This window comes from Siniperca chuatsi, linkage group LG5 (genome assembly GCF_020085105.1).
Source record: "Siniperca chuatsi isolate FFG_IHB_CAS linkage group LG5, ASM2008510v1, whole genome shotgun sequence".
NCBI classification, from domain to species: domain Eukaryota; kingdom Metazoa; phylum Chordata; class Actinopteri; order Centrarchiformes; family Sinipercidae; genus Siniperca; species Siniperca chuatsi.
This window is the reverse complement of record NC_058046.1, coordinates 8,049,032-8,072,693: the sequence shown is the minus strand read 5'-3', so window position 1 is coordinate 8,072,693 and position 23,662 is coordinate 8,049,032. Positions and strand designations below refer to the sequence as shown.

Here is a 23,662-nt window from a genome sequence, read left to right as displayed (position 1 = left end):
TTCTGTTTCACTCCTGCCTGCCACAAGCTAGGTGTGAGGTGAGGACTTTAATTTACAGATAGGATATTTTATTATATCTTACTATAATATTATTACGATATATAGACCTGATTTGGCGCCAAAGTAAAATTATTTATGTTTCTGTATGTTATTATAATGTTAAGAATTAGGTGACCGAGTCAAATTTAGTAAAAGATTCAGCCAGCGCCACACCTTGATTGTCTCTCAATTGACCCCCCATTGTGGGGTTTACCGGTAATTGCAATATTTCTGATAGCACGTTAAGGCAGCACTGGGCCTGTATCTTCTCTGACTACTTCCTGTAAGGGAAGCTCAGTCAGCTGTTACAATCTGAAAGGCGAGTAGAGGCATCACAGGCGAGGAGAAGCACACAACAAGAGCTAAAATGTCCAGTTTTTCCAACAACTTTAGCGGTTACACGATGACTCAACTCAACGAAATTCTGGAGGACGACGAAAAACTCACAAAAATGGTACAGGAGATGGATGAGGTACGTTAAGCTATTCGCTTTTGTAGTCCAACGTTAGCCACTGACTCCTTTTTCTCGGTCACTATTTTTTTCTTTCTACCCTTTGTTGTGCTTTCCCAAAATACGCTCGGTACAGTTACGAAAACGGTTGCTTCGATTCACGTTTAGAATTTCATCATAAATATTTGTTGTCAACCGAACTTAAATGCTCCGAAACCTAAAATAGGGTACAAATCGTTAACCTTGGGACGGAGCAGGGGCAAGCATTGTCAGTTTGAACACAGGAGAATTCCCAGTTTGCGACATTGTTGCTAAAAAAAAAAAAAGAAACACCCAAAAAACAGTAGTATGTAGGAAGAAGAATACATTTTAATAGCCACACTAATGCTGAGTCATTTTCAGAAAACATTCAAATCTAACCAATGGCCAAGCTTTGACACTCTTTTCAGACAGGTCGTCATGCAAAACTCCGCTCACAAATCTGCCAATTTATAACTGGCTTTTCTGCCGGCACAGGTAGACCGATATCGAGGAAAACAGTACTTAACACCCTTATCTAAAATATGAATTATTAACCAGCTCTACGTACACCCAGACGTAGATCTTATTCGCACCAGTTGCTGTATTGTTGAATAAAGCTATAAGCCTAATTCACCAGATTAGTTTATACACTCAGAATAGGTCTAAAACTATGCTACATTAAGTATGTATGTGAGGCAGTTGGCAAAGTAACATTAATTAACACTTTCAGAGTTGCTTCTAGTTACAGGCCATTGGCTCATATCTGGACTCCTTGGCCCTGCTCCAGTAGCACAAGGACTCAGCAATTTCCAATTAATGTGTACCTGCTTTGCCCTCTATCATAAGTCTGCCCTTGTCTTGATAAGCAGCTAATAAGCCTCAGTTATTCCATACATGGAGCGATTACAAGCCATAGTTCCTAGAAAGGTTTTGCCGCAGACAGAAATTTGCCATATCAAAGGAAGTGCTGAGACTAGACAGATTTTTATACAGTTTTTTTGCTTCTGATTATTTCCCACGCTGCTGTTCCTTCCAAAATAGTCAATTCCAGTGTGGGCTTTAATCTACCCTAATGTTCTCCTGCTGAATCAGCCCCACCAGATCCCTAGTGTCATTCTCTGGCTTTTACTGTAAAGTGCAAACTCTTCAGGAGGACACATTTTCTTCCTCCAATGTCTTACCCTACAACTCGGACCTGATCAGTGACTACTAAAACACATTTTCAAGACAAAGGAATTTTTCTTGTCTGTTGTCATGGCGCTGTGGCTTTCACTCTGGCAGTCTTATTTAAGCTCATTTTGCATAAGAGTGAGGACTCACTGCCTAAAATGTGATGTAAGCCCTTCTTCTCAGACATGAGACACTATAAGCTACTATACGTCAGCTGAAGTGCAGCTCCATTTCATCTCTCAAAAGCAAGAAAAATACAGTATGGTATTGTTATCTGTTTGGATGAATGTTGTGCTGTGAGCCGGCCTTTTGTGTTGTCAGTTCTGTTTTTGATCCACACCCTGTTTGATAGTCTCCATGGTTTCATTGTCCTCTTCCCCTAAGTTACAGAGAGGGCGGAACTTGTTTACTGCAATGACACTGCAGTTGTTGACTTAAATTAGTCATAGGATTATGGGAGAGATGCAAGAGAATCAGCCAAGTAAAGACATGCCTGAGCCAAAGGTGGAACTGTCTTGGAAATTCTTTCTTTATAATACACTGGATGGGAACAAAGGCAGTGGATGTCATAAGGTGTTAAGTGAAACCCGAGAGTGCTGAGAAGTACTGAGTATACAGCTGTAGTAGACACAAACCCTTGCCTGAGATGTAGACACAAACCCTTGCCTGAGATGTAGACACATGCTTTGCTGTAGGCAATAATCTTCTCATTTTGCAAAACACACACTGAAGGCAGCGCGTGTTGCCTTTTGAATAATGCAAATAGTGCTGTCATGAATTAGTTTATATTCAGCGCATCCTGCTTTTTCACATGAATTGACTTCAAATGTGTTGTACCTGTAAGATACTATGTATCGCTAATATTCTGCTATACACTAAATGCGACATGTATGTATGCATGTATGTATGTATGTATGTATTTGTGTAATAGTAATTTTTGAGGCAAGCTCAGGCTGCAAGATATATTTTTAGAATTGTAGGATCTTTTCAGCAACATTTTGATCAGCTGCCTTTTGAGTGTAGCAAAATATATAGATAGATGTATGGATAGATTCAAACATTTACATGCTTTTCTAATTATACTAATTATAGCCCTAGCTACTGGATTTTTGAGACCAATACTAATATTAATATTTAGGAATTTAAAAGATCGGATAATGATGCATCAGCTGATAGTATTTTTTATTTTATTTTTTGAAGATTTCTGACCAAGATACATACAAAATGGGACATTTTACAGTGTAAAAATCAACTTGTCAGTGCTGTCTGGTGATGTAATGGTGACGTGGTTTCTAAATCACAGAGTTTGACATAGTTTGACATTTGTGTACTGCAATTTCTTGTTACTTATTTGCTTATATATACACACACACACACACACACACACACACACACACACACACACACACACACCTTTGCTAATTGAAATTGTGATGCGTTTTGGCCAAGAGTGGGGACTCAGGAGAACATCACCTGTTCACTTCTCTAGTTCAGAGTTCTCTAGCCAAAGTTGGGTTTCAAAGTCAGTCTGTTTACAACTTGTATAGCAACTTACGAGTTCCTGTGAGATGTCTTTATGTGGCTTTGGTTGTGGTTACACAGAACAAAGGAAGAAGGAAATGCGACTCCTATTTGAGCATATGAAGCAAAATGTGCTTTCAATTTTTAGAGGTTTTATTTTTTGTGAGTGGTGTATTACAGCGACCTATATCTAATTTTGGGTTATTACACTAGCTCTCCAAAATTCACGTCTGCGGTCCATCCAGACAAGCTCTTAACCTACATTTCCTGTGATTATTTCAGCCTTCATGGAGAGAGTGGAGCAATGGAGAGCATTCCCCCCAACAAACAATTATGTGTTTGGTTTGACAGAACAAGCCTGCAGTTATGGATGCTATTTAAAGGTCTGCTTCTTCAGTGGGCCACGATGAATGAGAAAATCGGCTCTTGCTAAAGGGAGGCCGGTCACCTCAGGATTTGATGGTGCGGAGTGCAGTGGTAATAGACATATTTAGCTGCTTTTCCTGCATGAAATGTTGTTTTCCCCATTCAGTCCAACCGTCAAACAAGGCCTTCCTCAGTCACTTTTAGAAACTATTCCATAATCACGACCTACGCTACAGTGTATTTTTTTCTACATGTTCCCACCCAATCCTGGTTATATTTGCACATACAGCATGTTGGCTGGATGTGTGAAATGAGTCATTTGTGAAGTAGCAGGAGACCTTTTTTTATTTAATCCTCCGCGTTGTTCTTCCTACCTGTCATCATGGTTTCAGTTCAAACCTGCATTAAAGGGGCACTCAATCTATTTTTACATGAAGTTCAGTTTACTTGTCGCAAGAAGTACAATGTTTAAAAAGAGTTTTATAAAGTCTCCGGTTCTGGAGAGATGTTTACAAAGTTTTAAAATATAACCTTAATGATGTCATCAAGGTTTCAGCTTGGGCTTGAGACTTACAGGGTGTCCGCGGGGTCTTAAGACAGTGAACCAGGGAAGTGAAGGTAACGTTACTCGCGTAAAGAGTAGAAAAAGATTTTTTAAAATTTTTTTACTACAGCGTGCTTGTTAAGCTAATAGCTAATTGTTACGAACAAGCTAAAATGAAAGCTACCTGTATGTAGCCTAACTGTGTTTGCCACAAATCTTAAAATGTAGCAAATTCTTGTAAACTTAGCTGCTGGGTGAGACGGCAACCCCCCTCCACACCAGCCCCTCCTCTCTACAAGCGGTACCTGCAGCAGAAGGAGGAGGACAGAGGACAGGAGGTCCTCCAGTATCAGTCCTTCCTCCTCCTGACTGATGTCTGTGTTCTTCGTTCTTTCTAAACTTCACTCAGTATTTTGATGTCAGGACTATAATGTTATTTATTTTACTGACAGATTTGTTTTCAGTGAGATATTGAGTGTATATAGTGACTTTGCTGTTGTGAACTTTATTGTTGCTGCTCTAGAAGCAATATTTAATTATATTTAAAATATAAATCAATTCTAATCCTGTTTATGAATTTATTAATTTTTTTAAATGATAATTTAAAAAGAATTAGTAATGAAAAAGAACCAATAAGAGTATTGATAAATAACCAAGCTGATAAGAGTATGGATAACATAAAGATACAATCCTAACGATACCCACCTCTACAGCTGGTTATGGATTCAGCCTGACTTTGGGAGTGAATGACGATGTTATTTTGTGATTATTATTTGTTATGGCTCACAGTGCGATCACTCACAAAAATGTGAAGCATAACTTCAGGACATCACACCTACATCATCATTGAGCATAATTGTTTCACTTTTTGAGTGTAATATAACTACAACCAGTGTTATTTTTTATATAAATATTGTAATGATAACAGTCTAAAATGATGGGAAAATGCATAGTTTTTAGTCAAATAACATCAAATTTACTGATATTACTCTTTCTAATAAACCTTGCATTGGGTTAGTCACTCAATTCATTCAACTTGAAGTGGCGATGAGGTCTTAAAATGTATGGAAAGGGTCTTTTTAAAAAGGTCTTAAAAGGTTATAAATTTAACTTCAGGATTCCTGCATATACCCTGACTTTTTACAGAAAGCCTGCATTAGAAATTGGAGGTGTGCGGTTTGAAAGATGTGGTCATTTAGGAGGAAGGGGAAGTCTAAAAGAAAGATTCTATTGAGTTGCATTATGGGAAATAGGGTTTCTGCAGCTTGACCCATACTGGGGACTAAAAGTCAGGATGTCTCAGCCTCTGCTGCATCTTGTGAGTCCCCCAACTTTATGGAAGCTACCAATGCTAGCCACCTGGCCAGTACGAAATGACAGAGCACTGAAGCAAAAAAGTGGTTGGTGTAAGTTGGTAACAGACCTTTTTTACTGCAGACATTTTGACTTGTCACAGGAAAAGCACAGGTGTAATGCTGCATTCCAGCAAAATCCCGAATTATTTCAAGATGGTTACCTCCACTGCTAACCTTGTAGTCATATCGTTAAAATAGCCAGACTTAGCATCTTTAAGTTTGCTCACAAGTGAAACCAGATGCAAACGGTGTACATACCCTTTTTAATTTAGCTGTATCAATTGTATTTACAGCTGAAACGATTAGTCGGTTGACAGAAGAATAATATGCAACTATTTTGATAATCAGTTACTTGTAATTTTTCTAGCTAAAATAGCGAAAAAATGCTACACATTCTCAGGTTCTTGTTTCTCAAATAGCAGGATTTGCTGCTTCTCTTTGTTATATAATACTAAAGTGAATATCTTTTGGGTTTTGGACTTGAAAAACAAGACATTTGAAGATGTCACCTTAGGGCCTGCGAAGTTGTGATTGGCAGTTTTTCACAATTTTTTGACATTTCATAGACCAAACAATTAATTGATTAATCGAAAAAATAATTGGCAGATTAATCGATACTGAATGTTATTAGTTAGTTGCAGCCCTAATTGTGTTGGTGTTAATATTGGATTTTATTTAGATAGTGATTTTATTTAGTGATGGAGGCTTTGCAGCCATTTTGCCGGCGGGCTGTCAACATGTCTGTAGTTTGTTACACCAAGTGGAAGATATTGTAGGTGTCAGAAATTCCCAGTAACTCACACTCGGAATAGGCAATAATTCAATATGACGTGAACACGGCATAACATTGCATAAAACATTGCTGATGGCTCCTGTCCATTTAGGTGTCCCAGTAAGCTATGACAGTGGCTGTGTACGAAATGAATCCCCATTTGTGTCTGCCTGCTCTGCCATCCTCAATGACTTTCAGCCTGTGTCACTGTCCCGCATCTATGACACAATCTCTCACACAAAGTCCACCACCTTCCCCCCTGGACATTGTTCCTACATACTTTTTAAAGGAAGCACTGGACACTGTAGGTCCCACAGTTTCCCTTATTATAACTAGCAGCCTTGCAAATGGAACCGTCCCGTCCTGTTTTAAACATGCAATAGTCCAACCTCTTGTGAAAAAGCCTAACCTTGACAAATCAGAACCAAACAATTTCCATCCCATCTCAAAGCAAAATTCCCATTCCTGTCCAAAGTACTGAAGAAAATTGTCTACAAACAGCTTCTGTCTCATTTAGACAACAATAACATCACGGAGAAAAGGCTTCAGGGCTTGTCACAGCACAGAATCTGCCCTTTTCAAAGTCTTAAATGACCTACTGTTGTCTTTAGGCTGTGGTAAATGTACCATTTTAATTCTTTTAGACCTCAGCAAGGCTTTTGACACAGTCGATCATTGTATTTTATTAAACCGTCTTAAGGACCAAGTTGGCATCCAGGGCACTGCCCTTAAGTGGTTTGCCTCCTACTTAACCAACAGGACTTTCTCTGTTAAGATTGGCAGCCTCTCCTCCACTACTGCCCCTATCACTTGTGGAGTACCTCAAGGCTCCATTTTATTTGCTCTGTACATGCTCCCTTTTAGGCTCCATCTTCCACAAGTACAATGTGTCCTTTCACTGTTACGTGGATGACATGCAAATACACCTTCCATTGAACCCGGGGGATTCCAACTCCATCCTTAACTGCCTCGAGGATGTGAAATACTGGATGACAAAAAACTGCCTTCAGTTAAATGATAACAAGACAGAACTGATTGTTTGCCCCCCCCCAACACTACAGGAAGTATAGCTAGCCACTTGTGCCATTGACTTGACATGACATCAAACCTTTATGCACAACAATAGTTTTTAACTGGAAAAGCCTTCCACTCACGATCAAATGTTCACCCTCCATTGACACTTTTAAGACAAATCAGACCTACATGTTTTCAATGGCCTTTGGTTGCTCATAGTGGTTTAGGTATTTTATAATACTTTAGTTTTTTTTTTAATTGATATTACAAGTTTTATTCTGTTTTTACATCTGTGCACATATTTTGATATTGCTTTGTATTCTATCAAGGTACAATAATGATAATAGCAATATCACTTTCAGTGCAAGTGCTTGTGTGCCTTTTTGGCTACTGATATCATTCTACTATTGTTGTGTTGTGCCATTGACTTTAATTTGTACAGCACTTTGGTCAGCTGCGGTTGTTTTTAAATGTGCTATATAAATAAACTTGATTTGATTTACTATAAAGGGCGCTATATTTTTTGTCAAACGTTTTTATGAGAAAATTCCCCAAACTACACTACACCTGTGAGTGATGATGCAAAATGATACTAAGTGTCCAAAATACAAATTTACTTCTCACTGTTGAGTCAACTACTGAGCGTCATATAGGGAATAGTGAATTGAGTACAGGAGTGATTTTGGACACAGTCAGTAAGTCAGCATTTCTCCACAGCAGGGTCTTGGTACTGTCACACCTGAATGGAATGCAGCCATGATGAATGTTATTAGATACACCTGTGGCTTTCCTGCTATGACATTTGTCCTGAAAAGGGTCTATTGTTTAGTAACCAAGTAGCCGTTTCTTATATATCACCAGATAGGTGCAACAAAATGACAAATTGCGACCTTCACTAATGGCCTTGCATGTGTTTTAAAGCCAATATAGTCCTTCAAACATATTTCACTTTTGTGTGTTTCCCTAGTTTGGATTTTATTTTATTTTTTTATTTATTTTTAAAATAAGACCTATCACACTGCTGAAATTAGATAATAAACAGTAAACATAAATAAAAGTTTTCTTCTTTGAACATGATTTGTCTTTCTACAGTAAATATGTGAAGAGGCTTGTGGGAGTTGTGTGAAAACTGGCAGGTTAAATGTGGTGATTCATAGTTAACATTTACTACAATGACTTTTTCTTTCTTGGGTGCTTCTCAGCAAATAATCTATATTTAATGTAGAGAATGACTTCCCTCACACAGTTAAATTTGAGTTTTGCATTGAAGGAAGTGCGAAGGCAATGCCATAAAGACATTTATGACATTTTTTGTGTTTTTCTTTTGTAGATGCATGAAGTCCAGCAGAGTAAGGAGATGACATTGGTCAACAACCGGACCCTGGCAGAGCAAAACCTTGCCCTGCAACCCAGATTGGAGCACAAGAAACAACAGCTCAGCAAGCGTTACAGCTGTCTTCAGGAGAACTTTGAGTCCTTTCAGCTTCGCAAGTCCACCCTAGGTACAACAGCAGTACAGCTATCGCAAGAAAGAGAAATATTTTTTATTGATTAGTTAATCTCAGTGTCTTGAATGTTGAAAAGTGGCAATCCTTAAGATTTCAGTCCTGGTTGATTTGGCGACACCTACTTACTTGTGGTAACAACAAATGCGGTTTAATAGTACAGGTCACAGAATTCTGTGGGAGGCAAAACAAACTATTGTCTTTTTAATAATAATAAACAATCAGGCAATAATTGGCCGTGATCTAATTGTATGCTGCACACGGCATGAGTCTATGAACAGCAGGGCACAGCGGAAGGAGTTTTATTCAGTATTAGTGTTCAGTACTCATTGCACAATAAAATGCTAAAATTATAAATGATGTTTCTGGATTAATATTACTGTTGCATTAATGTGTATGTTGCATTTTACTGCTGTAGATGTTTAAGGTTGAGCTAATTTTTAGTGCTTTATATACTGTCGATCAACAGAAAATGTATGGGCTACTAGTACATGTATGTACTAACTACTTTGATAATTGATAAATTGTTTGTCATTTTTCAAGAAAAAATGCCAAGAATGATGAGAAACTGTGAATGCCATTTTTTTCAGTAGTTTTTACAATTAATCAATTAATTGAGAAAGTAATCAACGGGTTAATCAAGTTCCGTTTACTAAAATGTTAAACAAATTTTCAATTTTGAGAAGTTGGAACCATGAAAATGTATGGCATTTTTGCTTGAAAAGTGACTTAAACAATTAATACATTTTCAAAATAGTTGCCATTTACTTTTCTGTTGCTCGGTTTGATACCAAATTGAGTAAAATAGCACTGGTTTTAGTTTGTGCATGTTGTGTATGTTATTATAATAAGTCCACATATGTCTTCTTTCCACAGAAAAGAAATCAGGGCATGCAACAGCTCTTTTTTGTTTTTTTACAACGCAGTGTCTGCAGTAGTAACATATTTTCATATTCAAGTAATTAAATTGAACCGACTAATCATTTCAGCTCTACATTAGAACATCCAGTATGAGGCTTTAGGTCAGGCCTATTCAATTAGCGGGTAACATCCGGCCCAGAAGCAACCTCCGAGTGGCCCAGCATACATAAATCTATGTCATCTATTTGACAAAATAAGTCAACTACATACAGTATTGTTCAAAATAATAGCAGTACAATGTGACTAACCAGAATAATCAAGGTTTTTAGTATATTTTTTATTGCTACGTGGCAAACAAGTTACCAGTAGGTTCAGTAGATTCTCAGAAAACAAATGAGACCCAGCATTCATGATGTGCACGCTCTTAAGGCTGTGCAATTGGGGTATTAGTTGAATTAGTTGAAAGGGTGTGTTCAAAAAAATAGCAGTGTGGCATTCAATCACTGAGGTCATCAATTTTGTGAAGAAACAGGTGTGAATCAGGTGGCCCCTATTTAAGGATGAAGCCAACACTTGTTGAACATGCATTTGAAAGCTGAGGAAAATGGGTCGTTCAAGACATTGTTCAGAAGAACAGCGTACTTTGATTAAAAAGTTGATTGGAGAGGGAAAACCTATAAAGAGGTGCAAAAATGATAGGCTGTTCAGCTAAAATGATCTCCAATGCCTTAAAATGGAGAGCAAAACCAGAGAGACGTGGAAGAAAACGGAAGACAACCATCAAAATGGATAGAAGAATAACCAGAATGGCAAAGGCTCAGCCAATGATCACCTCCAGGATGATCAAAGACAGTCTGGAGTTACCTGTAAGTACTGTGACAGTTAGAAGACGTCTGTGTGAAGCTAATCTATTTTCAAGAATCCCCAAAGTCCCTCTGTTAAAAAAAAAAAGGCATGTGCAGAAGAGGTTACAATTTGCCAAAGAACACATCAACTGGCCTAAAGAGAAATGGAGGAACATTTTGTGGACTGATGAGAGCAAAATAGTTCTTTTTGGGTCCAAGGGCCACAGGCAGTTTGTGAGACGACCCCCAAACTCTGAATTCAAGCCACAGTACACAGTGAAGACAGTGAAGCATGGAGGTGCAAGCATCATGATATGGGCATGTTTCTCCTACTATGGTGTTGGGCCTATTTATCGCATACCAGGGATCATGGATCAGTTTGCATATGTTAAAATACTTGAAGAGGTCATGTTGCCCTATGCTGAAGAGGACATGCCCTTGAAATGGTTGTTTCAACAAGACAATGACCCAAAACACACTAGTAAACGGGCAAAGTCTTGGTTCCAAACCAACAAAATTAATGTTATGGAGTGGCCAGCCCAATCTCCAGACCTTAATCCAATTGAGAACTTGTGGGGTGATATCAAAAATGCTGTTTCTGAAGCAAAACCAAGAAATGTGATGAATTGTGGAATGTTGTTAAAGAATCATGGAGTGGAATAACAGCTGAGAGGTGCCACAAGTTGGTTGACTCCATGCCACACAGATGTCAAGCAGTTTTAAAAAACTGTGGTCATACAACTAAATATTAGTTTAGTGATTCACAGGATTGCTAAATCCCAGAAAAAAAATTTTTTGTACAAAATAGTTTTGAGTTCGTACAGTCAAAGGTAGACACTGCTATTTTTTTGAACACACCCCTTTCAACTAATACCCCAATTGCACAGCCTTAAGAGCGTGCATATCATGAATGCTGGGTCTTGTTTGTTTTCTGAGAATCTACTGAACCTACTGGTAACTTGTTTGCCACGTAGCAATAAAAAATATACTAAAAACCTTGATTATTCTGGTTAGTCACATTGTACTGCTATTATTTTGAACAATACTGTACATAGTGTATGGAAGTAGCTAACGAGTGAGTCATATCGCTTCCTTCTCATCTCTGCTGAGAGTTGCACATGCGCAGTACCGTTGGGGCAGGATGTTTACGGATGTAGCGACAAAGCCAATCATAGTGCGGTCTTCGTTTGACGAACAAAATTAGCAGACAGTGAGCGATGGACTTCACATGACAATATTCACAACTTTGATTCATTTTTATGAAAAATTCGTTTTTATTCTTTTGATCAGTGGACCCTTACAAACTAAAGGAATATAAATAATCGAGAAATAGACACAAATTCTGACCTTAGGGAGTCACCACTTTTTTTTTTTTTTTTTTTTAAAATGAACTGAAGAATTGAATTGTGGAGAATCTAACCGATCTAAGATGTGTTGCATGTCGACAAAAGTTTAAACATTTATATTTGTATGCGCGATCTAAGCAGTTTAGAGCTCAAGCAGGCGACCGGGTGGCTTTAGAGAGGTTTTATACGTCCAAAGGACTTTAACCGCCATCTCCAAATGCTACACCAATGTGTTTAATTTGTGCGTTGTGGTAGTTAAAGAATATAATATTCAGAGGCACCACACAGCTAAAAAAAAAAAAGGTTTTAAGTAAGCTGCTGAAAATGTCTGGCCCATCTACATTTCCTGGTTTTAAAATCTGGCCCAATTGAATTTGTAATTGAATAGCCCTGCTTTAGGTGATTGCAGTTTTCTGCATTCAGCTTAAGAGTGAACCTTTTCATACTGTCAGTCATCATCATAGGAAGCTGAGGTGTTATGTAATGTTTTGTTCCACATTGTTCTTATTCTGCATGAGCTGGAGCTGAACAGACCTGTTTCACCAGTTCTCATGTTTCCCATCAGAGGCTGTACCAGCCCTTTTACCAGGAGCCCTGTTATCATGTGGCTGCAGGAGTCACTGTTAATGAACTCTGTTCAGGATGAGCAAGTTCCATCTCCAGTGCGGGAGCTTGCAGTGTAAAGATTTAAATGGCTAATACACCTTACTGACACACCTTCACAGTACTTCCTATTGTGTGAAGACGGAGTGACGATACTTGTGACCTTGTTGAAGCAGTGGTTGCCAAGCAGCCCTCTCAAAATAGCATTGCAACCATTCACCACTCTGCTACGCTGATAAAAGTTTGACTTCTTCCCTGCAAAGGCATGCAGACTTTAAAAGGTGCTGTCATGTATGCAATACACACAAAGGTTGTCACAGTCTTTGTAAGCTTTCAGATTTTGTAGTTTTTATTGCTTTTAGGCCAGAATTGAAGTTGAGTCTTGGTAGACAGCATTTGTCATACAGGAGTCAATGCAGTGATTCAGCTCTGCAGGTCTGTGGTTTTGTGTGTTGTCAGCAAGCGATGGCTTTTGTCAAATGTAGGTTACCCAGTTAAACACCCCCACACACACACACACACACACACACACACACACACACACTAGCCGTCCTAGTTGTGGATTTGGTGTAGAGCAGTTGACCCAGATGAGAGATCCAACATACAGTAGCTTGCTGTGTTGACGGTTGCGTAGTTACACCACCAGCACTGCCCTCATCAACCTGTTCTCCTGGAAATGTGTGGCCTCTGCATTACCCTTCACTGTCCATTAGGCTCTGGAGGCCAAAACAGCAGGGCAGCCATCACCACCACCATCCACTCAGTGCCTCTAAAGACGTCAGCCCACAGTGGGCCATTGTGCTGGTGTAACAGCCAGAGTGGGTGGGAGGGAGTGGTGGATGATGGGACCGGCAGGCAGGGAAGTTGGGAGGGTAGGAGAGAGAGAGAAAGGCACTGAGGCAATCTAAAGCTCCCCCCTCAGATTCACAGCAGAGGTCGATGTGGATTCATTTACTAAATGGCTGTCTCATGAGCTCCAGGCCCAGACTGTGTGTTGGGCACTCTGCAGGCTCTCCGCTCAGCCAGAGAATCACAGCTTTGTGTGGAGGAGTGCTGCTGATATGCCTAATGTTGTGTTCAGACTACTGGTGACAAAGCAAAAGGCTACAAGTCATTTTCAATGGAAGCCGGTGGAATAAAGGTACAAACTGACGCCCGACACTTGTCGCTACAAGTCAAAGTTGAGCTGGCCTCAACTTTTTTCAGTGCCGCGGTGAAGCGTCAACCAATCATATGTTTTTGTTTCACCATTTCTGGCTCCCTTCTCTCTACCCACAATTCCTGTTCTGTTCTGTTTAAAAAAATGGAAGAAAAACTTAACTATGTCAATGAGCGCTTGAGCAACACTTCAACAGTGACTCGGCAACAATGTAGCTGGTCACGCTTGGTCATTTTGTAGCTTTGGTGCTTGTAGTGTGAACATAGCTTAAGAGTCCGCCTTGTTATGGGAGAGAGAGCGAGACAGAAAGGAATGGGAGTTCACCCTGGAAAAAGGCTGTGTCAAGAATGAAGCCTCTGTCTTTTGAATGGTTTTCTATTCAATTTAAACTCTGCCAGTAAAATCTGGCAAACCAACATGAGGTTTTGGGATCTAGTGCCAACAATTCAGAGATAGAATTTTTGATGACCATTAAATTGACCAATTTGACAGAAAAGTTTGGTCTGGCCAATTGTTTCTCAAACCATTTTCTTGGCTTATTTGTCAAGCCAATCAGTGCAGAAATTATGCAGTGAATTGCATAAGTTATTTTAATGTTTGTCCCCCACAGGTCAACTTGCTGACACATTTAACAAGAAAAGTGGTTAGGCTGCTCTTTATGTAATGTTAATCATGAATGCTTCTGTTCTGTTTGATGCACAGGCAGTCTTACAGTATACGTATTTGCCATCAGTGATCTTGTTCTTATGGAGTCTAACAAGCTATGCATTACCTTTCCAAATTTAGCTAGTTTGACAGTCTTGTTAACAAGTGGTTACAAAAACCAGCCATGCAGGTAGTGATTTAAACTTTGTAAGAGTGTTGATTATGTGCTGATGCATTTGAGTAAAATTGCTTGAGCTTTAGTCATGTTTTCACTGTCTGGCCTTTCATCAGAGAGAGGTACTACTCACCATCCAATATAGCAAATTTTAGAACAGGAAATGGGTCCTTCCACTCCTGGCGTGTAGTTGTCTATTTACGAGTTGTGTTACTCACCACATCTCCCAGGCTGATTGCAATGTTTATTGAAAAGCTGTCTGAAAATGCCTCTGGTATTTAGCACAATTTACACTGCTCTTTTTAAATAATTTATTATTACAATTATGTATCCCAATAAGGGCCTTATTGCCTGATCTTTTGTCCTTGCTGATAAAAATGTGAAGGAGTTACCTCTAGGCTCTCATTTCCCATTTTCCCCAATGAATGTGTCAGTCGATTTTATTGCTAAATTTGGAAGTGATACACCAACACGAGAAAGTTTTGTGACAATTTAACTGCGGTTCTACCTTATTGGTGTGCTCAATAGCAGATACCAGACTTAAATAAAGTGTGGAGGAGAGGGTGTAGCTTGGCCAGGCCTTTTGTCAACACTGTGCTTTCTTATTTTCTTTTGCCTTTCACACACTTAATCACCATCACTCATCAACCCTTTTTTAACCCTTGTGTGTGGAGGGGAGTTAAGGACCTGGCTTAAAGGCATACTGATGACACCTTTTTGACCGAAGAGGTTGTGTGACTTAAAACTGAATATTGCTAGTCATAATGCCCCCGGATATGATGGACGTTCTCCTTGATCAGGATTGACTAGTGATTGTATTTGCATTAACATACAAATCTTTGCTGTAAGGTGAGGGAGGACTTTAACCTGCTGACTTTAACCTGGACAGCTGCTAATCAGTATAGCTTTCAGTGGAGAGAACTGGTGTTGCATTATGGTTTTTAGCCATGGCTTTGAGGATGAAAATGTTGGTCTGTCTGTCAGTCAGTCCACCACTTTGGTCCAGACTGAAATCGACTGGCACAACATTTTGTACAGACATTAATGTTTCCCAGAAGATGGACCTAATGATTTTGGTGATTGCTTGACTTTTCCTCTAGCGCCTCCATGAGGTTGACAATTTTGGTTTTGAGTGAAATGTTTCGACAATTATTTGAAATAATAATTATATGACATTTGGTACAGACAGCCATGTCCCCCTCAGGATGAATTCTAATAACTTGGTAATCCCCTGACTTTTCATCTAAAGTCATTGTCAGGTCAGAATTTCAATTTGTCCAATACAATTTATGACAAAGTACCTGCAAAACTAATGACATTCCCATCAGCCTCAATGGTGTTTTGTGCTAATTGGCAAAGGTTAGCATGCTAACATGCTAAACTAGTATAGTGAACATGGAAAACATTATAACTGCTAAACATCAACATTTAGCATTGCCTTTGTGTTTACTTAGCATGCTGATGTTAGCATTTAGCTCAAGCACCGCTGCACCAAAGTACAGCCTCACAGAGCTAAATATTGAGTTCAGAAATATTGTTACATATTGTAAAAACCTGGGCTGACCTATATTGCACTCAATGTCTGGTGCATAAATGAATCACTCTAGATCTTTGTCCACTTGGTTGCCATGCATAGAAGGAAGCCTACAATAGAATAGCATATCAGGTTAGACTGGAGTTGCTTCTGTAATTAGAGATCCACTATATTGTGTCTAGTGTTGGGCAATGAAGGTGAGTTGACAGTGCTGTAGTGGAGATCAGTAACTAGTGATGTGCCATTGATCTTATTGCCAGAGTGCCACCATGCATGTATGGGATCTCAGCTCCAGTTGGTGTTGACTTTCAGTCCTGCTTAGGAACACAAACAAAACATGCTCCCTCCACAGAGACACCAAGTCAGTTTCACTTGACTCAGTGGGGCTTTGCAAGTTCACAGCAAACAGAGAGGCATTATGGCTGTTTGGATGTGCCAGTCACAGGACCATTACTGGCATATTTCACATATCCTGCCTCAGCTTTGTGTAACAGGCTCATTAAAATCTGTTACTAACACGTTCATTTCATCTTAAGAACTGAGGGAATATTTTGGTTTGGGTTTTTTTTTGGCAAATGAGCTCCTTGGTTAATTTAAGCACAAATCACACTTAATCCACAATGCATCTGTGTAGCTTCAAGCGCTGTGTAAACAGTACACCAGAGTCTTGTGACTCAACTGTGCTGAAAAGATTGTGGAGGTGATGAACATTAGTATTGTAATATTACAAATGTTGTTGTAGCTCTGGTTCCCAGACAAAAGGGCCTTTGTCACAAAAGCGATCAAAACAGAATAAAAGATGGTTTAGTGTGTATACACATTGTTACAATTAAGTCCTTCTAACAATAAAATCAGGGCATACAACATCTTTTACACCTTAGTGTGTTTGCAGTAGTAACAGATCTTCATGTTTTAAGTTTATTAAATTGAATTCCATCAGAAAGCGTAATGGGGGTCTTGCAATTGTGATGAAAAGATGATTATGAGCAGTTTTACATCAGTCCAATATGTGTCTATGTGTGATACTGCGTGCTAAGGCTTCAGTTCACTATATTTACATGTATGGTGGATGGTATGGGCTGGCTTTGCTTTGACTGCGCACTAAATACTGAATACAAAGTTCTTCTGGATGTGCTAACAATCTTGTAACACGATGTTAGGCCTGACTGCTAAAAAGACTGGACATGCCTTCACTCAGTTCAGGTAGAGCAAAATAATAACATTTGTGCTGTTCCTCTGTCTTGATATTTAACAGACCACAAGTCAGGAAACACCTCCCTGGACACTTTGCTGGCCCTACTGCAGGCGGAGGGAGCCAAAATAGAAGAGGAGACAGAGGTAAGCATTATACTGCTCTCTCCATGCATGACTTCATGTATCCCTCAGTGACACCAGACAGTAATTCAAATACCTGCCGTACCAGTTGTTGTCTCTCTCCTACAGAGGCTTCATTGTTCAAATCTAAGACTCATGGAGAGCATGTGGGCAGCAGACTGGCTGACTAAATTAGAAGTCACAATTTTTATCCCTGCAATAGCTATATGTTCTGTCAGTGTTTTTCAATCCAATTATGAAGTTGCTTATCCGAATGTTTATGCTAATGCTGCATTTATACCATAAGAGAAATACTACTAGGCCACTACCTCTGCTTGTTGATGGACCCCAGTTTCTTCAACCTCCTGTTTTGACATCACCAACAAGGATATTGTCATCAAAAAACTCAAGACACCAGGGGCCTATGCCCTATGCATAGAATACATAGTCTGATTTCTCAATTTCTTCTTGTGCTTGAGAATACGTGTACATTTAGAAACACTCCTGACCATGCTTAGCAACAAACCCCCAGTGGTATGCAGGTGTAATCCTGGGTAAACCAGTTCATCAAGGTGGGCACAAACTCTGTCAACCATGTAAACATGATGGATAGATTCTAAACCATTATTCTTTCAGATATGCATTTCTATTTTTAATTTTGAAAATGATTTTCAGAGTGAAATTATGCCATTAAAGCCTCTGTTTCGTCTTGCTTATCTAGTACTGCAGCACTGAGCATCCATGGCTACATATAACAGATCCAGAGGATATGCTAATGATATTCAGCTGTTATCAATCTGGATTAATAATGAAACTTGCGTTTCTGTACCATTCATTTTAAATGATTTAACTTAGGCAGGTGTATTTTCAGTTATGCTGAAACTGCTAGAACGTGCAACAATCAAAAAGCAAATGAGAAACAAAATCATAATCCATAAATTGCATTCAAGTGGTACTGTATCCAATGTCTATTTTGTGTCCTGCAATTCTTTATTAGACCATCACATGAAGTGAAATTATTTTTTACCTCTTCCAATACTGGATCTTTCTTTATTTATATTTAGATAAGCGTGTCAAATAAAACCGTATGGTTTAAATTAATTGTAATTTATAATGTTTATAAAATTTATAATAAGTGCTAAAGTTTGCCACGTTATACAATATTTGTAGAGTAGCCATGGCCTTAACAACATTTCAGCCAAACTCAGCTGTGCACGCTGCATTACTCGAGGTGTAAGCAGATTTGATTCTCATAACTTTTCTATGGCAACAAATGAAATGTGGAAACAGTGAAAATGTTTTAGAACTCAATATGAAAAACAATAACGGCAGTTACAATGCAGGAACACACATAAAATGAGACTTATGTCCAGGAATCCTTTGCCCTAGTGCATGCTGGGAAGCTTTCTCACATGTCTGCTCCTGAGACGATATCTTAACATCTGTGATGTTTTTATCTGACCACATGATGACTGGGCTGTAAAGTTGCTGCGACAGTTATTGACATGACGTATGGTGTGAATGCAGCATAAGTGTTCCAAGTTTAAATCTAACTTCAGATAAACATCACACTTGTGTAGTGCCGAAATTATTAATAATTCGGTCACTTATGATGGGCATTTGTCATAATTGCAAAATTTGACTGAATAAATGGCTGATCAAAGAAATAATCATTAGATTACAGGGTTCAACATTAATGGGTTTATTTTACTTGCCCAGTCGGGCAAGTGGGTCATCAATCTACTTGCCTGAAGTCAGTTTTTACTTGCCCCTATACAAATTGTTTTATTTATTAGCGGCTATCAAATAACAACAAAGACTAAAGTTAATTGATATGTTTATCTTTATAAATAATAAAGTAAATGAATCAGAACAAGGGTACAGTGTGTCCATAGATGCGAAGCAACAAACATTATTGCATATAGAAAATGGTATGACTATCCCCTCTCCTCCTCCCCAAAGATGGACTTGTTAACTGTGAGTGATAAATTATCATAAACTTTGTCTTTACCTGCTGCCATTTTCTCGCGAGTAGGGATGAGTATAGTTTTTAATCGCTTTTATCAATACTACTACTCTTATCGATACTCCTTATCGGTTTGGTTCTTTATTTATACTCTTATCAGTTCTTTTTAATTACTAAATAATTGCTTTTTTAAAAATGTATTATTTTAAAAAAGAATAAATTCAGAACAGATTAGAATTTAATATTTTAAATATAACTAAATGTTGTTTCTAGAGCAGCAACAGTAATTTAAAATAGCAAAGTCTGGAAACAGCTGGAAACAAATTTGAAATGTTAATAAAATAAAACATATTGACATCAAAATACTTAGTGATGTCTGTGTTCTTCATTCTGTCTAAACTTTAGTCAGTATCAGTCCCTCCTCCTGTCCTCCCCCCTCTGCTGCTGCTGTGATTCACTGCAGCTAAGTTACTGCTGGCAGAGGGAGGAGGGGCTGGTTTGTCTCAGACAGCAGCTCAGTTTACAAGAACTTGCCAAATTTTAAGATACGTGGCAAACTAAGCTAAACAGTTAGACTACATACAGACATCTTTGGTTTTAGCTTGTTCAATTCGCTATTAACCAAGCTAACGTGCTGTGCTTTTGTAAAACATAGCGGTGGTGGATGAGAGGCAGATTCAAATATCGCTTTTTACACGTTCACATTTATACTTGTTGAACAGGTGTATTGATGAAGTATTGGCTTTTTACTCGCGATGGTTTTATTGCACCCACTTACAGTAATGAGCGTAGTTGTCGTCAACTCCAGTAACCTCCACCGTGGCCTCTCTGCTCTGCTGTCTGCTTACTTTGCTCCGTTTGTGTCTGTGGAGGAGCTCAGCTCAGCCCCGACACACAGAGCCGGTGAGAAGCTGTAGCGTGATAGCGTGACAATACTATGGTCTTTAAGGATTTAGCCCCGGGGCCCGTTTAATACCGGGTTTCGGTACCCATCCCTGCTCAAGAGTGCCCAATCGGTACTGTGCATGTGCAGCTCTCAACAGAGATGAGAAGGAAGCGAGATGGCTCACTCCTTAGCTACTTCCATCATCAACTCAGGAAAAAACAATGTGTTTAATTCCCAATCGGGCAAGTGAGTTGCTAGATTTACTAAGCCGACATTTTACTTGCCCCAGGCAAATGGGGAAGCCTTATTGTTGAGCCCTGATGATGATCTTTTAAAATCCAACAGCAGTTTGAGTGTCTGGCTTTTTTTCTTTGTGATTGTTCCCTGGATGCTATTTCCATCTTCATGACTCACGTTGGCACTTAACGTGTTGAATAAGAGTCAGAAGGGACTTCTCTATTCTCTCTCTAAAACTGTCCCAAATCTCTTTACTTCTCTCAACAGAATATGGCCGATTCGTTCCTGGATGGCGACATGACCCTGGATTCCTTCATTGATGCCTATCAGAGCAATAGGAAGCTGGCCCACTTGAGAAGGGTGAAGATCGAGAAGCTGCAAGAGATGGTGCTGAATGGCCAGCATCTGCCCCAGGCGTCGGTCCCTAGCTCCCGATCTCAGGATGTGTCGGCAGCAGCCAGACCCTCATCCTCCTCCCTCCTCACTGAGGCCAACACCAGCGCTTCCCCTGTCGCCCAGCCGAGGAGGAAACCCCCACCTCCTCCATCCCAGCCAGCCCCAATTCTAAATCCAGCTCCAGCTCCAACCGCTGCCCCCCAGCCTCCGGTCTTCTACTCAGCATCGCCATACCCGCCAATTCCTCCCAGAACAGGCCAACCTTTCCCCAACGTCTCCTCTGGCTACCCCAACCACTTCCTATCTCAGTACCCCCCAGCCTTGCCTCAGAGGCCCCCACCTCGTATGGCCCCGCAGCCTGGCTTCATCATGCAGTAATGAAAGCAGTTGCCACTCACAGGTGTCGTGGACTTTTCACTACTGGAACTCGTCTGAGAACTATTTTTCTACGTTGTCGGCCTTCTTGGAATACAACCAATCACATCGCAAGAAGGCAGACCTGCACTGGCTGGTCTGCTCACGTTCAGATGAAGCAGATCTCCAATAATCTCTGTGGATTGGCGCTCACCTCTCACTCCCATCAACACTCCCAACAAAAAAAGACGTGACGAGATCAGCCTCGACTCTCGCTAGCCTGAGTCCCTTCAGTGGAAGGGCCCAATGCAGACTGTAATGAAACAAGTGTCAGTCTATGGGTCACTGAGCTGGTACTTGTCATTTATCAGCACTTTCTGTCTCCTGGCTGTGCCCTCAGCTCTGCATGCCCATTAGTTTTCAGTCTCTCACCTCCCTTCAAACATGTTCCTCAAGCTTTTGTGGGACACTTAAGTCATTCCAAAAAGGGTTTGATTAGTAATTTCCATCTGCAGCATACTAATTTACTGGTTATGTATATGCAAGCAAAGAGAGACCCAAATTACTGTGCAGTTTTGATGAAAATAGAATTTCCCAGAATATATTCAGGCGAAACTGCATCTATGCTGTGATTATTATTTTTTTAATATATATAAAAATTCACAAGGTACATTTTTTTTTATGATATAGTACTAATGGAGTTATGTTAATAATAGCCAGGACAGACTGATTAACATGTGTAAAGGAGGATTTTGGTTGGTGTATCTCTTCTTCAATATGTGGGTGTGTCTCGAGAGTCCAGACCTGCCTGGTTCAAGATGGCTGACTGTTGTACTTGGTCCATCTCAGGGCAGAAGTCAAAAGGGAGTTGAGGAGAGAACTGGTGGCTGAGCTAGTGTAACAAATGACCAGGCCTGTAGGGCCTTGCCTGAAATGAAGGATTTATGTATAGCCATACAGTACACTTCTGATGTGTGTTGTTTTCTGTGGGTTCTTGTTGTAATGCAACACTCCTTTATGATGTCCATTGTCTTTAACACCCTCAGTTGGGATTGGAGATGATGCCAACAGTTCCTTGGATCTCATACATATGGTCCTGTTCAGTTTTCTGTCACACTGAGCACCAAAGACTTCCAACATCACTCGGTGTTCAAACTTTTTTGCTACAGTCAATTTTATTTTATTTTTTTAATGTAAGTGAAACATTTAGTGAGGTAATCTACCATTGTTCCCAGCATATCTGTTTGTGATGTTGAGCTGAAACACTTTTTGTAAAAATGCAAGCCAGATTTCTTCAAGAGGAACTTGCAAGGTCAACCCGGCTTTGGGAGGAAATGTTTTCTGGTGCGTTAGAAATTCACTTTTTTCCTTCCGACTGCTGTCGCTGTGCACTGTTGAAGAGCCACGAGTGCCTACACTTGAAGTGACGTTGATCACATCCTGCTGACAACTCCATGTTTCTCTATGCTCAGCTGTAGAAGTTAGAATCCCCTCCCCAACCCTTCAAAGAAAAAACTGGCCAAGCATTTGGTGTCCTCCTGCTACTGATTTCATGTTCCACCAGAAGGCAGAAAAAGGCAGTGTCTGACTGTCGGTCTGTCAGGCTTTGCTTTCTCAGTAGAAGCAGAAGGCCAGAAAAGAGTGACACTGAACATGTGCCAGAGAGACAAGAGACGCCCTCAGGCTGTTTGCCTAGTGGTGCTTGTGCTTCTCTTCCATTCTTCCTCCATTGCATTGAGGTTTGCCTGGGGTGAATTTTAGAGATTTTTGCATGTGTTGTTGTTGCTGGGTTTTTTTTGTGTGTTTTTTTTTAAATTGGTGAAATAACAGGGCTCTGAAATATTTTGTGTCATATCTTGGTGATAATACTTCACGGCAAGGCAAAGAAGTGGACCACAGAATGAACAAAGCATACTCGTCAGCAGGCAAAACTACAGAAATAGCAGAAGCTAAAGCATCAACGTCTCGATGAACCAGCATTTCTAACAACTAACAATGGATAATTCTTTTGTGCATGGCCTTTGCTCTTTGTGTTCAGTCTGAAGATTCCTCTTTAATATTTTTTTTTTTTTAGCTGTTGAGCTGCTTTTTACGTTTGAACTGATCCTCTGTATCCATTCTTTTATATGTGGTTGGTGAGATTTTCAGTGTAATGTGGTAGGTATTGACTTATAATGAATGTTTAAGTGGAATTTAATGCTATTTTCAAGTTCAATAAATCTCAAATTTTTGTATGTTTTTATCTACTTGTTTTGTTAGTACACACTGAACACATCTGACTTCTCACTTAATGTCTCACAAGTCTCCAGTTGCCTGCAGTTATGTCTCATGAGAATAGGCTGCAGTTCTGCACTGAGCAACATGTTTTTGAAAATGAAACAAGACAGCCACCTAGTGTTCCAGGGTTGATAATGAATAAAATTTTTGCATAACACACAACTTGAAAATCTGGTTTCATAGTGCCATGTTGTGAAAGGTTGCTGGCCATCTCTTACAATGTGAAGAGAAATACATTGCTTCATAAAAAATAAATGTAAATACTTCTCTAGTCTATTTTATATCCAATATTAACACCAAATCACA

At 39.6% G+C, this 23,662-nt stretch overlaps 1 protein-coding gene across 1 annotated transcript; it reads left to right on the top strand.

Moving 5' to 3' along the window:
• Nucleotides 1-273: 273 nt before the first annotated feature.
• Nucleotides 274-23,313, top strand: vps37ba (VPS37B subunit of ESCRT-I a). The gene is made up of 4 exons (XM_044198094.1): nt 274-511; nt 8,584-8,755; nt 17,182-17,264; nt 20,597-23,313. The coding sequence occupies exons 1-4, from the start codon at nt 407-409 to the stop codon at nt 21,101-21,103; spliced, it is 867 nt and encodes a 288-aa protein (XP_044054029.1). The 5' UTR covers nt 274-406; the 3' UTR covers nt 21,104-23,313.
• The last annotated feature ends 349 nt before the right edge of the window (nt 23,314-23,662 follow it).

Bases quoted from the DNA above. Each gene is read 5' to 3' on its own strand.
- vps37ba (XM_044198094.1), top strand. From the start codon at position 407: ATGTCCAGTTTTTCCAACAACTTTAGCGGTTACACGATGACTCAACTC. The intron at 8,756-17,181 runs GTACAACAGCAG...GATATTTAACAG, and splicing joins GCTTCGCAAGTCCACCCTAG to ACCACAAGTCAGGAAACACC. The intron at 17,265-20,596 runs GTAAGCATTATA...TTCTCTCAACAG, and splicing joins AAATAGAAGAGGAGACAGAG to AATATGGCCGATTCGTTCCT.